Source organism: Thamnophis sirtalis, unplaced genomic scaffold (genome assembly GCF_051295495.1).
Source record: "Thamnophis sirtalis isolate CommonGarterSnake01/CBP01778 unplaced genomic scaffold, rThaSir2_p1.2 scaffold_7, whole genome shotgun sequence".
Lineage (NCBI taxonomy): Eukaryota > Metazoa > Chordata > Lepidosauria > Squamata > Natricidae > Thamnophis > Thamnophis sirtalis.
In genome coordinates, this window is record NW_028261387.1 from 62,846,491 (window position 1) to 62,862,341 (window position 15,851).

At 38.3% G+C, this 15,851-nt stretch overlaps 1 protein-coding gene across 1 annotated transcript in view; it reads left to right on the forward strand.

Moving 5' to 3' along the window:
• The window catches only part of LMOD1 (leiomodin 1), a 28,182-nt gene extending 14,490 nt beyond the window's left edge, over window positions 1–13,692 (forward strand). Inside the window, exons 2-3 of the mRNA XM_014059323.2 lie at window positions 8,143–9,669; window positions 10,737–13,692. Coding sequence (XP_013914798.2) covers window positions 8,143–9,669; window positions 10,737–10,763 — 1,554 coding nt within the window. The 3' untranslated portion in view covers window positions 10,764–13,692. The remainder of the gene's footprint in view (window positions 1–8,142; window positions 9,670–10,736) is intronic.
• The last annotated feature ends 2,159 nt before the right edge of the window (window positions 13,693–15,851 follow it).

The window sequence follows — 15,851 nt, forward strand, 5'->3', positions numbered from 1 at the left end:
TGGGACCCTCTATCATTTTAAAGAATATAAAGAGATCCTAAGACCAAGGAGGTTGAGAACCGATGCACATATTTTTATGCTGAACTCTTCAAAGCAAAAGGGAGCTGCACAAGAGATATTTTAAATATTCCCAGTGAGTTTATAAACTGATTCTGGCCAAGTTACTCAATCCTGTGGGACTAAAGTGTATATATCTCATATATGGGGTTTTTCTCTCTCTCTCTTTATCATGCAGTGTACACCTAATCTTTAGAAAAATTGTGTGCTATGTGAAATATATGGTTTGCATGGTTAGGAATCTCTGGGAAGAGGCAGAAGTTCTAAAACCACCTCCCCTAGGAACATCTTTTGTAAAATTCCTCAAGAAAAGTTTCACTTTAAATCCATTGGTATCATTGAAGTGTTTTGCTTTGTTTTTAATATCCTCAGGAGGAAGAAAAAATGTTGGAAAAAATGGCTGGAGAAAAGAGTTAAACAATTTCTCTAAACTATTTGTGAATGCTCCAACACTGGAAGTTTTAAAGAAGAGATTGGACAACCATTTGTCTGAAATGGTATAGGGTTTCCTGCCTGAGCAAGGGGTTGGACTAGAAGACCTCCAAAGTCCCTTCCAACTCTGTTGTTCTGTTCTTCTCTGTTCTGTTTCCTTTTCAAGTGGCAACGATTAGATTGAAGCGTCACACTACACCCTAATGTCCTTGTTTGGTTTGGTTGCATGAACCCAGCTACTGTGGTTTGTAAAGCATGATTTATGCTTATTCAATAAACCATTGTTCTGCAAAACATGATTCACATGATGTGTCAATCCAATCATAGTTTTTATTTTCATTTATTAGAAAAGAAGTACTGTTTATTAGCTTTTGACTGTTAACTGTTCTTGAAACAAATTCATAATTTATATTCTTTTCCAACGTCTGCAGAGTTTTGCAGCCCTTTTCAATAAATTTATTGGTATAGGCTAATACTATCTAAATCATTTGTTCTCTGGGTCCGAATCCAGCAGAGTAGCTGCACTTGAAGAGCACCAAGGCAGGATTAATGCATGATTGTTTAGATTCCAAAACAAGACATTTCCAAAGTTGCCTTTTCCTTTTAAGGGAACATTGCAGTGGAGTAAAGTTCAGCAATTGCCAGCAATTACCAACAGTACTTTAGTGCTTTCATCTGTTTAAGGAGAAACTAGCTCCATTTTAGTTTGTCAAAACATTTGTGATTAATCCTAAAGGACTGTTTCTTTTTAAAGGAAGTGCAGGGGCAAAGAATGGAAAGTTTGTGCCAAGAGTTATAAGGCAGGGTGAACCTGGAAGACATTCTCAGCAGGGCATCACATATAGGATTGCAAACATGAACAAGGCTTTAGTGTTATAATTCTGGGTTGTTTATAAATTGACCAGATTCAAAAGCAACAAGAATTGGCAGCCTTCAATCTTTAAGTATTTAGATGGCATAGGAATCAAGTTTTTATAACACTAATTGTATTTGTTCATTCATTCATTTAACTTGTATACTACTAACTCCGACAGGATCCCCTGTGGTTAATGATGCTGAACAGATTTTAAAAATCTATAATAGATGTTCTTAAAACAGAGAGAAACATTGAAAAGTAAACAAAATCAGCCATAATAAGAACACCTTAATAATATACACATTCCAATTAAATGGCACCAATCAGCCTACTAGTGCTTCATTGGAAAGCTGAGTTTGAACATATTCCTAAATTTGCAACACAAATTTATCTGTCTATCCATTTCTTTCTCTATCCCACTATTGTGGAATTATGTGCAGATATTAAAAACAAATCCCAATACTTGCTAAGATGTTTAAAGGATCAAATAATAACTGGAAAGCGCAGACCAAAAAGGAGCTCTATTCTAAAACTGCCTTATATCAACCAGTGTTCAAAGAAAGAGAAAACAGCAAATGATCTAAAAAATGGAAAACTAACTCCATTTGGTAATTGTAATTTGTACAATGAAAGTCTCATAGGAGAGCCTTGATATATATAAGTATTCTGTAAATTAATTTAAAATAATGTCCTCTCAAATGTAATATTATTCTTTAATCTTAATTACATTTATCTTATCCCTAAATTCAAAGAAATTCTAGACTATCTATCTGGGTTTTCTTTCATTTATATCATAATGGGTAAGTTTTGATTTACGATTTGAGATTTCTTGGGGATTTTTATATCAATCTTATTCTTCTCAAAAGCATTGATACGGCAGTGGCATGATGTGGTAATGAAAAAAGATATTCTAACATATTTAACTCAGATCATCTTATAGTGGAATTTTATGTTCTTTCCCCTTACTCTAGTAGTCTAGTTATTTGCAGGCATTCCAATTATATAGGCAAGAAATTTAAAATAATGGGAAAAGAGGTCCAAAGTTTAAGAAAAGTAGTTAAAATGTGCTTCAAAAACTTCCAAGGTTTTTTGAGCATGAAAAAAAATTACAGTGGCTGGATTTTGATTGTTTAGTGTCATGCAAGATCATTAGTTACAACCTTATTTTTTATCAACATTTGATATTTCTTTATTATAAATCCTGCCTGAATTTGATGTACAATAGTTGGAAGAATCAGCTTCAGTGTAATCTAAAAGACAAAGTACCTGGGGAAAAATATTGAATCAATACAGTGTAGCTACTGTATTTCTTTCCTTGCTTTGGGCAATGAAATTTTGATGGCAAGACAGGTCTTGAATAGCCAATACTCCTTGCACCTTAATTTTGTGGATTCACCAGAGGTGGATTGCTGCCGGTTCGGCCCGGATCGGCCAAACCGGTAGTAGCAGCAGTGGGAGGCTCTGTCCACCCACCCAGACGCTTCTGCACATGCGCAGAAGTGTTCTGCACGAGTGTGAGCGTGCCGAAACCAGTAGTAAAAAAATTGGCACCCCATCTCTGGGATTCACACATTGTACCATATGATAATGTTAACTGACAATGGAATAGGCTAGTCAAGGTGAAACTGTATGTAATTATGATACAATCAATCAACCTACCACAACTTCATGGTCCCCTGTATCATGTGAATTTAAAATACTAGGTTAATTGAGAAAACCAGAGCTAAATACTATATAACACAGTAACTGTCTTTTTCTTTTTTCTTGAACGACAAGGAGGATTGGACTGCAAATTGAGGAGAGGGAGAAAAAGATGGCGGTGTAATTCTAGTAAGGTTGCATTTGAGCTTCAAATATGTAAATAACCATTAGGCAGCAGCAAAGAGAGGTAAAAAATATTAAGTGATCCTCAGTATGTTTCAGATAAATGAGATCATAAACTATCCACCCTGGAATATTTTGTTTGTTTGTACTCCTAACCATGATGAGCAACTCTAGATACTTACAGTGCTAATAAGGCCAAGTAATCTCAAACTAATTACAGAGATTCTTGTTTTCCAAAAATGGAACTTGCTTATTTTAGTATATAAACAACAGCTTAAAGCAAACTCTATTGAATCATGTGATCTGTTATTTCAACTTCTTTAGAACAGGTGGCCTTTTCTGTAGATTTTCTTGAACCGAAAGGTAGAAAATAATTGACTCCTGCTAATGCCAAAAATGAAAATCCATATAAGCCTGGGAGATTCAAGTCTGATACTTTAACTAAGCTATTCTTACATGGGAATGGACAACTAGATGTTGTGTTTAATACATCGTGATTCAACTCCAAAGGACAAGTTTATTGACCAGAGAATTTGGCTTAATCCATCCTAAACAACTGTCTCATTAGAGTTCTGTCTAATTTTCAGCAGAAATAGAAAAACATAATTTAAGTTCATAAATAGAAAATAGTCTTAGTACTTTATTTGCTGATTCTTTTAACAAAACAATGGTTCTTATCTATATCTCTTTATTGTGTAATTTATATGCCTGGTTCATGGAATTTCATTGGATCTACACAACACTGACAAGTTCTAACATTCCTCTGTTTTCCAACTGCCTTGCCACCCTTTTAGTTTTTGTTTAACATTCATTAAGCAGCACAGTAGTTTTACAGGAATATGAATACAATATGCCAATAGTTCTTAAACAGGAGATAATTAAGCCCAAGGGGTTAATTTGGGCAAATCCTGAGGGTCACAGAGCAATGTATAATTGCTTCTTTGTGAGTCAAGGATCCAGTTTGGGACTGCAATGAGATACTTGTATAAAAGTCTGGATGTAAAGGAATTATTCAATATTGGGGGAAAGGTTAACTGTGTCAGAACCACTGCAATGTGCAATAAATAAATGGTGAGGAAAATGTCTTTGTAAAAGATTATAGAGTTGTGGGGATTTTTCTCAATTCCCAGTTATTCAACTTGCATTTTCAGTCATATTATACACTGATGAACAAGTATTCTGAGAAGCACTTGCCACCTTCCCAGCGTTATTTAACAAACAAATGGAATGAAGCTATATTATGTAATCCAAAGCAGCTGATATTAGAGTGACTGCTGTAATTCTAGTAAATGAAGGCAAACTTACTGTATATGTTCCAGCATAATGTTGCAGGATCACCGCTCCCAAAGCTTCAGTCTTCCAAGTTTGCGGACTTGTACTGGAGCTCATACTCATGAACCTCAGAAGACCAAATCTCTGGTCTAGTCTTCAGAGCTTTTGGAGATGTGCTGGAGCCCATCCTCATGAGGCCACAGCAGAAGTCTAAAAGTTTGGAAGACTAAACCTCTGGTCCTGGTGAACGGCCCAGATTAAATCCATAATTCTAGTGGCAGACTCAATTCCCATTTATCAAACTGGCTAACCTCATTTTCTACTTTGTCTATTCATTTCATTTGGGGGGGGGGAGTGGGGGAGATCCACCTATAAAACTGTTCAGAGAAAGGATGCATGTTGTGTATTTAATTGTGCTTCTCACAATTCTGGATGTCATGGTAAAAAGCAGAAAGTGCAGGCGGTAATACCAATGAACAAGGTAAAACAGTAGGCTCAGAAGGCTCCAGAGTTTGATAGCGATGTTGCTTGAGCCCCTAAAGTCTTTGGCAGGTGACCACATGTTAGTCTTCCAATTTTAAAACACGCTGCAAATTAGTCACAACATTCTAGTCTGATGCCAATTATTTATTTTGGCCCAGCTCTTTCTGGTTGTGGAACATTATGCTCATTTGAGAGGGTACCTTATGCCCAAGTAGTTTGGTCTAAGGATCAAAATAGAACACAGCTGCATTTTCTCAGTTATATCGAGTCTAAAATCAGAGATGCAAAATTAAATTTTAACAGTAAATGAACCAAGGGGCTTCCTCAGTTGAAATACTCAGTTTCTGGTTACATGCTTATTTATTTAGTTACTGTTGCAGAAAATATATACCAAGACTAATCTTGGAATGCCCACACAATATTCTCTAAATCACCTATTTTCAGCGTAAATTATTATGTAATTTTGGAGAGTATTTTTTTTCAGGCGGTGCGGGGTATTTTTCAACTCTAAATATATCATTTCTGCAATATATTGAGTCCATGATCATCCACTGATGCTTGATTGTCTGTGGTTGCCTTTATGTCTTGCAATTCTTGCAGATTCACTGGTTAGTTCCTCTAGGACAGCATTTCTCAGCCTTGCCAATTTCTGTAAGTTGTCTGGACTTGGACTCCTGGAATTCCCTAGCCAGCAAGGGGGATTCTGGGAGTTGAAGTCCAAATATTAGCAAAAAAAATTCAAATTGCTAAGAACCAATATTGAGAAACACTGTTCTAGAGGTTTCAGAAAAGCAGCAGAAAGCCTAGTGAATTAGGCTTAGCCTAGCTAAATCTAATGAGTATAGTTTGATCAACTGTGGATTGATCAGTTGTGTGATCAATAACACAATAGTGATTGACGATGTAGGATTGTAAAACAAAAGCCTTTTAATTCTTACTTTATAATGGGAGGAAGAGTAGCAAAACAATAAACAGACAGGAAGAATAACACTTATATGGTTACAGTGAGTAAAGACAATGAAAAAAGATCACAGCAGGATGTTCAATCTGGGGAAGATTATTTTGCATGGTGGTGTCATAGATGACATTTTAATAAAGAGAATTGTACTTTTTTTTAGGCAAAAGAAGCAGTTTCTGGGGGGAAAGCTGTTTTATTTATTGTTATGACAAATAGAATATATACTGATAGCTTATTCAGAACTGCCCTGCAAAAACAGTTGCAATTCAGCTTTGCAGAAATAATAAAAACAATGCAGGAATATTTAGTTCCAAACTACTGATTGTAAATCATTTTAATCTTCATAACTGCAAGCAAAAAGTGGGAGAATAGGCAGCTGAAATTTAAATATTTCTGAACATGACATATTTGATGAAGGGCTAAATGATCAACTATTTTGTAGAATTCTGAAAGAAATATTTAAAAAACACAGCAAATCTAAGATTTTCAGGACATTTAATTTTTAAAAGAGCAGCAAACTGCTATACAGTATCCATGGAAACTACTGCTAAAGTTACAGTATGGAGCTTTAGTCGGAAGTTTAAAAAAATGTGAATAAACTTGGCAATAGCATGTAGACAGACAATAACAAGTCAAAATGAGCTGTGTTATGATTGTGGCAACTATTTACACATACAAGCTGAATGCAGTTTTTAAAAAATCCCTGCAGAAAATGAAATAAACTGGGATGTATTGATGAGTCTCTTATTCTAAACAACAAATCATTTCCTAAAAATAAGCAACCAGAATATTAATTAAAAGGAGTAGTATATGGCATAGATAAAGTATTTGATAATGAAAACGAATTGGGGAACCTAACCTTAAAATGGTACAATGAAGTCAGTATAAAAGCATAAATGGTGAAATGAGACCAACAATATGGTTCATGCCAGAAACTGTAATCAAAATATATCATAGCAATCAAACACTGGTTCTGCACTCTCAGGAAAATTACAGCATGAATTTGAGTAGCATTTCAGGGATGCTAAATTAAATCCATCAATGTACTGAAGACAAGATTGTCCCCAAGCGTTTTATCTGAAACCAACCTGGTTAAACAGAATAATTTACAAAGGTAATCTTTATGAACACCTAGCACCACTAGCATATCAGGTTCAAAAGTCATCTCCATGTAGGTTTCCCCTTGTAAGAATATGGTTTTATTCCATGACCCTGACTCTTTTTCAAATATCATGCCTCAATATCTTAGTATCTAGTGTCCATCATATTTATACAGGTAGCCCTTGACTTACAACAACAATTGGGGCCAGAATCTCTGCTGTTCAGCAAGGAATTGTTAGGCAAATCATGCCCAATTTTATGACATTTTTTGCTATGGTTGTTAAGCAAATCATTGAGGCTAAGTGAATCATGCGATCATTCAGCAAATCCAGCTTCCCTCGTTGCCTCTGCTTAGGAAGGCAGCTGGGAAGGTCACAAATGGCAGTCACATGTCTCCGCAACCATTGACAAATACATGCCAGTTGGGACGCATCTAAATTTTAATCATGTGACTGTGGAGATGTTGTGATGATTATAAGTGTGAGGACTGATCATAAGACACTTTTTAAAGTGCTGTTGTAATTTCAAATGGTTGCTAAACATGGATGTAAGTTTGCACCAACTTCTACCTTTCTCCCAATTAATAACTGAGTTGAACTTCAGCATAAAGCATCCCAACTGCAAATAACATGAGCCGAGGTGGCGCAGTGGTGGTTAAATGCAGCACTGCAGGCTACTTCAGCTGACTGCAGTTCAGCAGTTCGGCTGTTCAAATCCCACCAGGCTCAAGGTTGACTCAGCCTTCCATCCTTCCGAGGTGGGTAAAATGAGGACCCGGATTGTTGGGGGCGATATGCTGACTCTGTAAATCGCTTAGAGAGGGCTGAAAGCCCTATGAAGCGGTATATAAGTCTAACTATTGCAACTGGTACCCAATAACTATCAATTCTAGACTTCTTCTGTGACACTCTGTGCTAACAACACCACTGCTGTATGAAGTTTTTATTTTAACTAGGCATCTAAATAACTAGATTTAATTAATATTTGGAAGTGGCAATAATATTATCTCTGGTTTCATTGACTGGCTGATGCTTTTTATTCTACTACATGTTTATTCCTGCATTTATATCTTGTTTTTTTTCTGCGAGCTCAAGGTGACATGCATACGATCATTCTTTCTTACCAAGTTTATTTTTTTGTTGTTCTCCCCATTCACAAGGAAGCAAAGGCATCAGAGAAGAAGAAAGAGGCAAAGATTCCTGAAGACAAACGTAAGGAGCCTTACAGCAGAGATCTGAAAAAAAGTAGAACTCCTGATCTGATAAAGGAAGGGAAAAAAGAAGAACAGGTCCAGAAAGCAAATCAGAAGGGAAAAGATGAAACAGACAGCAGTAACAAAATGGGACAAGCCAAAGAGAAAACCAGTAAGGATGAAAAAAGGTTTTCCAAAGAGAAAGAAAAATCCATGGCAGCAGATAAGCGTGTAACAGGCCAAGTGAGAGGGGAAGAAAGGGGTAAACTGCTAAAGAGCAGGTCAGTAGATGATAAAGGAAAAGAAGACAAGGCAGCAGAATATAAGAGAGGGACTGGGTGGGACAGAAAGACTGAAGATAAAAAGGAATGGGAAAAAATAGAAGAAAAAAGATCAGCTTTAAAGCCAGTCTCAAAGACAGAAGATAAAAAAGAACCCACCAAAGCAGGAGAAATAAGTTCAACTACAAAGCCAGGCTCAAAGATTGACAACAAAGAGAAACTCTTGAAGGATAGTAAAGGAATTCCAGAGACAAATGTCCCAATTTTAGAGCAAGAGGACATGATTCAAGAGCCTCCTGATAGCAGCCCCTCTAAATCTGCAGACAGTTCTTCAAGCCAGAGCAAGGAGGATGAAGCCACCAGCATCTTTGATGAACCCTTGGAAAAGATCAAGAATAATGACCCAGAGATGGTAGAAGTTAACGTCAACAATTCTGACTGCATCAACAATGAGATCCTGGTACGCTTTGCTGAGGCCTTGGAATTCAACACAGTGGTCAAGGTCTTTGCCCTGACCAACACACGTGCTGACGATCATGTTGCATTTGCCATTGCCATCATGCTAAAGTCCAATAAGACCCTGACAAGCATAAACCTAGATTCCAATTATATCACAGGCAAAGGGATCCTGGCCATCTTCCGTGCGCTGCTGCAGAACAACACTCTGACGGAGCTGCGCTTTCACAATCAGAGACATATTTGTGGAGGGAAGACCGAGATGGAGATAGCAAAGTTGCTGAAAGAGAACACCACACTGCTGAAACTGGGCTACCATTTTGAATTAGCTGGGCCACGCATGACGGTCACAAACCTACTAAGCAGGAATATGGACAAACAGAGACAGAAACGCTTACAAGAACAGAAACAGGCCCAGGAAAAGATGGAGAAGAAGGACTTCCTTGAGGTGCCAAAGGCAGGATGCTTGCCAGCTGGCTCACCAAAGATTTCTCCAAAACCATCCCCCAAAACCTCCCCATGGTCTTCCCCTAAAGCTCCTCCTAAGAAATCTGGAACCCCAGGTGCTCCTCCTCCCCCACCCCCACCGCTAGCCCCTCCACCTGCTCCTCCCTTGATTAATGAAAACTTACGCTTGTCCCTTTCTCCGGCCACTCAGAGGAAGATGGTAGACAAAGCACTTCCTCCTCAGGAGAAGAATTCCAGAGATCAACTTCTGGATGCCATTCGCTCTATCAACAAGAAGCAGTTGAAAAAGGTACATCATTACAGCATTAAGCTATAAAGTACACATTGACTGAACCTTGTAGTTTATACTCCATATTTTATGCATAGTGCTATATATACTTCTGGCCATATTTCAACAAGCCAGTTAAAAGAAACAATGGCTTATTGCTGCATGTGAATCAAGAGACGGATGGTCATGCTGGGATGCAGCATTGACAGTTATTGCTAGGTTCAATAAAGCTACCGCCTTGATAATGCTAGTTATTTTAAGGCTTACTTGCAGATAGTCACCTTACATTTCTGTGTTTAATGGTTGGAGTATTTCTCCATCATTTCTGCAAGGGCTACATTCCTTAGGTATTTACTAACATCTCCTTTTGGATTTTATGTTTACCAACAAAAAAATAAAGGGAGACTAGTATAGATCTATTTCAAGCTATTTAGCTCTCATCAGCTAATTCAAATCTAGCTGGTGAGATTTAAATAGTTTGAAATGGATCTATACTAGTTTCCCTTTATTTCTTTGTTGGTAAACATAAAATTCAACTCAAAAATAATTTGTTGTGAAAGCGACTGCTTGCGAAGGCTCCTGGATTGGGGCTGAAAGGCAAAAGCGGAAGCAGTATGCTCCGTCCCATAATTGGGTAGACCAGGTTGCCTTGATAGACTGGTCCCACCAGAAAAAACACTTCATCTCCTGTTGGAGTTTCAAAAGGCCTCCATTTAGCAACTCTGTGGGAAGATGGATAGCTAAAACCACTTGTGTTTACCCACTGATTAAGATCATCTCTTCAGACATCACTATCTTCTGGAGATAAGACAGACGGCAATTGAGACATGATGTCAAGATTTTTTAGCATCTGCCTTTAAAAACACCATTCTCAACAGACAAAGCCTTTTTGACAAAGCTATTTTAGGATTAATCTAAATTAGGATGTGCTTTTTAATAATGAAGATGAAAGGGATGATGGAAGAGTGAAAGAGGGGATATTAACATGTTTGTCTGATGAACTGCTGTAACCTTGAATTGCTATTTGGATCTCCATTAGATGCCTCTAAATTGAGAATTTGTACTAAGTTCATGTCTTATTTTGGCAGGTGGAGGTTCCCAAGTTACTTCAATAGTAGGGAGTGGAATCTTGGACAGTGGAGATTTCCAAGGCTGAATCACTGAGTTTGTCTCTCGGGTGACTGTTTACATGAGAAGAACGCAACAGAGCAACAGCCCGCCCTGTGTTAGTCCCAGATGAACCGTGTTCTCTGTGGGATTAATTTGGATACAATAATTAGATGGATTGCCAAAAGGCATTATCATCAGGAAGAAGTGGTATTTATTTTTAGTCCTTTTTAATAACAAAACTTGTTTTTGTCCTGAAAAGAAGGATCTGCAGATATGGTACATTTGGGCTTTTTGTCTAGTTTTTCCTTGTGGAAGCTCAGAAACTAAAGGGGCAAATGTGATCAACCTTGAAGAAGTCTGAATTTGGGGTATCTCTGCTTATCTCATCATATCCCAGGCAGCAACACTGCAATCGCTTGCCACTAGGAACATCTAAAGAGCTACACTGGAGCAGCAGCAGCATGAGAAGGTGTCCAGCATACTGTCGGTACGAGAAGACTCTAAATGGAGCTATGTCACAATTATGCCCATTGCTGCTGGATTGAAATGGCAATGTCATATTCTGTTTTCCTTGTATACTGAAGCAGGAGGGTGGGGGAGAAATCATGGAGACAAAACTCATTGTTCAATGTCTCTGTGATTTCAAGGATTCCATTTCTCTGATAGCAAAAAGCAAACACAGGTTCTTATAGGCCATGGCTTTTTTGGTGGAAAGAAATGGGTGTGTGCGCCACATTTGATTGCTAAAGACTTGTCATGGTGCCATGATGTAAACAAAGGCAGCTGAATGGACTGCATTACTGCTGGGTCTGGGGCTCTGCTGCTTCTACTTCTGAAGTAATTTCCAATTCATTTTAGAATTTGCAAGACTTAAATCTTAGAATTCATGTAAGAGAAAACGAACAAGCTTAGCTGTCAGTGGGAAGTAATGAAAAAGACAAACAGTCCATATATATATATAATCAGCTCAACTTTGGAAACTCAAATTTGAAAAAATCAGGAGCATCTTTAGGGCTTGGGGCAAATAATCAGTTTGAGCCTAATCCAGTGGGCCATAACTTACAAGATCATATCAAATATCTGTCAAGACATTTGTTTACTATAGACATGGGAATACATTTGGGGACCAGAAGGTTTTTGTAATACTTTTTAAAACTATGCTGATTTGTGGAAAGAAACACTCTCAAGGAAGAGACATTGTTTTTGAAATGTGCATCAATAAGCCATGTTATGTGGACTTTGAGAATGCTATGTGCTCCAGCTACTCTATATCAGTTTCCTTTCCTTGCAATCTTGGTCTTCTTTCCCTCCAAATGAATCCCAGTTTCATGAATTATATTTTTAGCATAATAGCTGTCAAATACTTTCTGGTAATATGTGACTATTTAGCATCACGCTATGGTTGGATCACATGGGTGTATACACCCTCATCAGTCCTGATGAAGGGAGTATCCATAATATCAGGGTATGAATGGGATGCTGACAGAACACTGAAGTTAGTCTCCAGTAAGTAGTTTTGACATGGCAGATAAACCACAAATGGAATGTATGAAGTGATCCTGAGAATATTCTCCAAAGCACTGAAGGCAAAATGAGAAGCAATAGATGGAAACTAATCAACCAATCTAGAAATAAGGAGAAATTTCCTGACAATTAGGACAATTAATCAGTGCAATGGCTTGCCTTCAGAAGTTGTGGGTGCTCCATTACTGGAAGTTTTTAAGAAGAGTTCGGACAACCACTTCTTTGAAATGATATGGGGCAGGGGGTTGGACTAGGAAACCTCTAAGGTTCCTTCCATTTCTGTTATAGTAGAGGAATGACAGCAATGCTTTCAGAAGATTGTTAAATCTGTTTTCAGTCTCAAGAAGTAGTATGCTTTTTCTTCATTGTCCTCCCCCTGTCTGGCTCTTCTGTATGTACTGGCTACACATCCCCATTCATTGGTCATGCTAAATATGATGGTGTAGCCCAACACTTCTAGAAGATGTCAGGTTTGTGGGGTCAGCTTTGAATGAAGTAGATACCATACACAGCATGAACTGGACAGGGAGAACCAAATACTTGACCTGAAGAAGAATGTAATAGAAAACAATATTAAAGGGACTATTTTAAAACAAAAAATGCCCCATGAAAGAGCAAATCATTTAGCTTCCTGGTAGCCTCAATAATTTCCTGTATCTAAATTCAAATATTGAATTAAATTAATTTCTGGCTTGGGCTGTAAATTAAAACATATTTTTGCATTTAAGTTACTTTAAGAGATTAATATATAAATGAACAGATAAATCTAACTCTCTTGGAGCCATGTTTCATGGCTCACACAAAATGCCAAAGTGTATCTGAATTAAGATAATGCAGGGTTGTGTGCAAGTGTATGCAATTACATGTTTTCATCTTCTTTCCAAATAAGAAGAAATCTCAGCAGCCTGATAAAAAGCAGTAAGAATTCATAGCTATTAACAAAAATACAGTTCCCTCTCCCAGATTGCATGTCTTTGTATTTTCAAAAACAAGTGGTTTACATATCCAGATATCTTGGTTCCTATTTCCCATCATTTCCAAGCTGAATGACCAGGCTAACTTATGGAGATCATGGCAATTTAACAAAGACCTTCTTGTTCTGACCAAATGAACAAACAGAGACAAGCAGTTCTTATTCACATTTGTGAAATATCTGAAGAAATATTATGTACCCTTCAATTATCTTTTAAAAGGCAGAGGATGGGAGAAAGGTATGCTTGCTGAAGAGAAAGGTCTATATTTTCATCACATTTGAAAAATAAAAGAGGGAAAAAGAAAACCAAGAGAAAAACCATCTGAGCATGTGATGTCAAAATGCAGACATTGTTGTCATTTTCAACTCTGTTTCTCTTGAATTTTGCATTATGTATAGAATTACCTGCACTTTCATTAATAAAGCTCACAAAATGTCCTCGATTGTGAGTAATGAAACATTCTGGGCCCAGAGACTGTGAAATCCTTCAGATGTGTTAGTTTGTATAGAAAGTGCAATCTTGATTGATGTGTGAGCTGGACACCCCCACCCCCACATACACACATAGTGTGCTTAAAACCCTTCAATGGAATCATTTTCCAACCTGTCTCCCAACTGTTTACAATTATAGCTATTTCAGAGTGGGTAATATGGTTATGATTGTTCTGGTCACTGAAGCCAGATTTCTTATTTTATAGTTTCCATTCCTGGGTCATTTTGGCTCTAAAACCTTAGGGAAAAAGGTTGCTTTAACTACTAACCAGAGTATAGAATTTTATATGTATGTGTTTTTATTGTGATAAATTATATAGGTCTTTTAAAAAAAGAAGATGCAAAAAGTATAATAATCTGGAACTCAGGATTTGATGATGCCTTTTAACTTAATGTTAAAGCTGTTCAAAATTTAGCCACAACACTGTTAATGCTAGCATTAGAATTAAAAAGTAGAAACGTTATGTATGTACAGTATAGTAAGTATTTGTAGAGGATATTGTTACAGAAAAGATGAAGTAGGAGAATTCCTTACATCCCTGCAGAAATTGCAGTACATGAGCAAATCACAAAGGCAAACTGATTAGGATAGAGGACTTTTGGTGCACCTCCTCAGAAGATGAGCACTGATGGTTATTAGTTGTTCTGTGCATAGAATTTTAAGAAAAGCCACTGGAGTGGAACATTCCTGTTTGCATACAAACATGAATCCTCCGTGTGGTCTAGAGTGTGCGGGGCATTGTGCCAGAGGGAAGTAGCTTCTCCCTCACTGCCAGATCACTGGGTTCCTGGCCAACACTGCAAAAACTGAAGACCCGACTGAGTCCAAGGCAGCTGAGTTATTTCTCTGAAGCCCAGAGAAATGTCTATATTTGGGCATTTTGCATGGAGTAGCCCAAGCAAAACTTCATTCCTTTGCACTCCACAAGAGTGGGAAGCCTTCCAGCTTCCCAGAACAGCCCAGAGGAGAAGAAAAACAACGCCTCATTTGACACAGCTCTCCCTTATCCATTCACAGCCCCATCTTTTCTTTATTGGTTTCCATTCTTGTGGTTCCCCTGCCATTGTCACTGCATGTGCATGTGTGTTTATTGTCAACCAATACACATTTGTTATTGAAATGTCTATGGACTTGCTTTTGTCACAGATGTCCCTGATTTTGTAAGTTTGCACCACATTTGGCAAATGTTCTACAGATAATTATCATGTATAATCAGGAGAGGCTAATGTTTTCGTGATACACAAATGACAGATGGTGTGAAAACAATATCATATCTTCTGAAGTTTCATTTCCCCACAACTTAGAAAGTATTTTTGGTTTATGGTTATAACAGGCTGCAGTCTGGCTTATTGTTTCTTACTCACTTTCTGCAATGTGTCATGTTGCTTACCATGGGTATGGGCAGGGGTGGGTTTCTCGCCCCGTTCCAACCGGATCAGTTGGAACAAGGCCGGCGGCGTCCTCGCGCACGCACGCGGCGCGCGCATGCGTACTAGCGTCTGCGCGATGCTCCAGCTGCTCCTGGAGGATCGCGCAGGCATTCTGCGCATGCGTGGAAAGCGCAAAATTTGAAAAAACCGGGTAAGGAGCGCGCGCGGGGGGGGGGATTCGCCGTTCCCGGAAGTTACTTACTTCCGGGTTCGGCGACCAACCGGATCGCAGGGACCGGTGTGAACCGGTCGAAACCCACCCCTGGTACTGGGGTTGTCAATTGAGCAGGGAGAAGTCAACAACTATGCTGAAAGGGCTCAGGTTATTGAAGCCTCACCCCCTTTTTGTGTGTATGAGACACACGGTATAAGCATGGAAAAAGGGGTGGTTTATGATAGCCTGATCATGTTCACCATTTGACACCATGGACCTACTGATGAATGCATGCAGGTGCATGCGTATGTGCATATGCTTATACTTAGTCTGGCCAATCCATTAAGGGTCACAGTCCAGACTGATGCTCGGTCTGGTAATCCTGGAAAAAGAAGGAAAAGTGGTCTTTGTGGCTTCTTCCTTGCCTCTGTATCTGCAGGGAGAGGAGTTTCCTGCTTTCTTCACAGCAAGGCTTCCTCTAAAAAAAAACAGGTAGAATTCCAACATAATTTACATCAG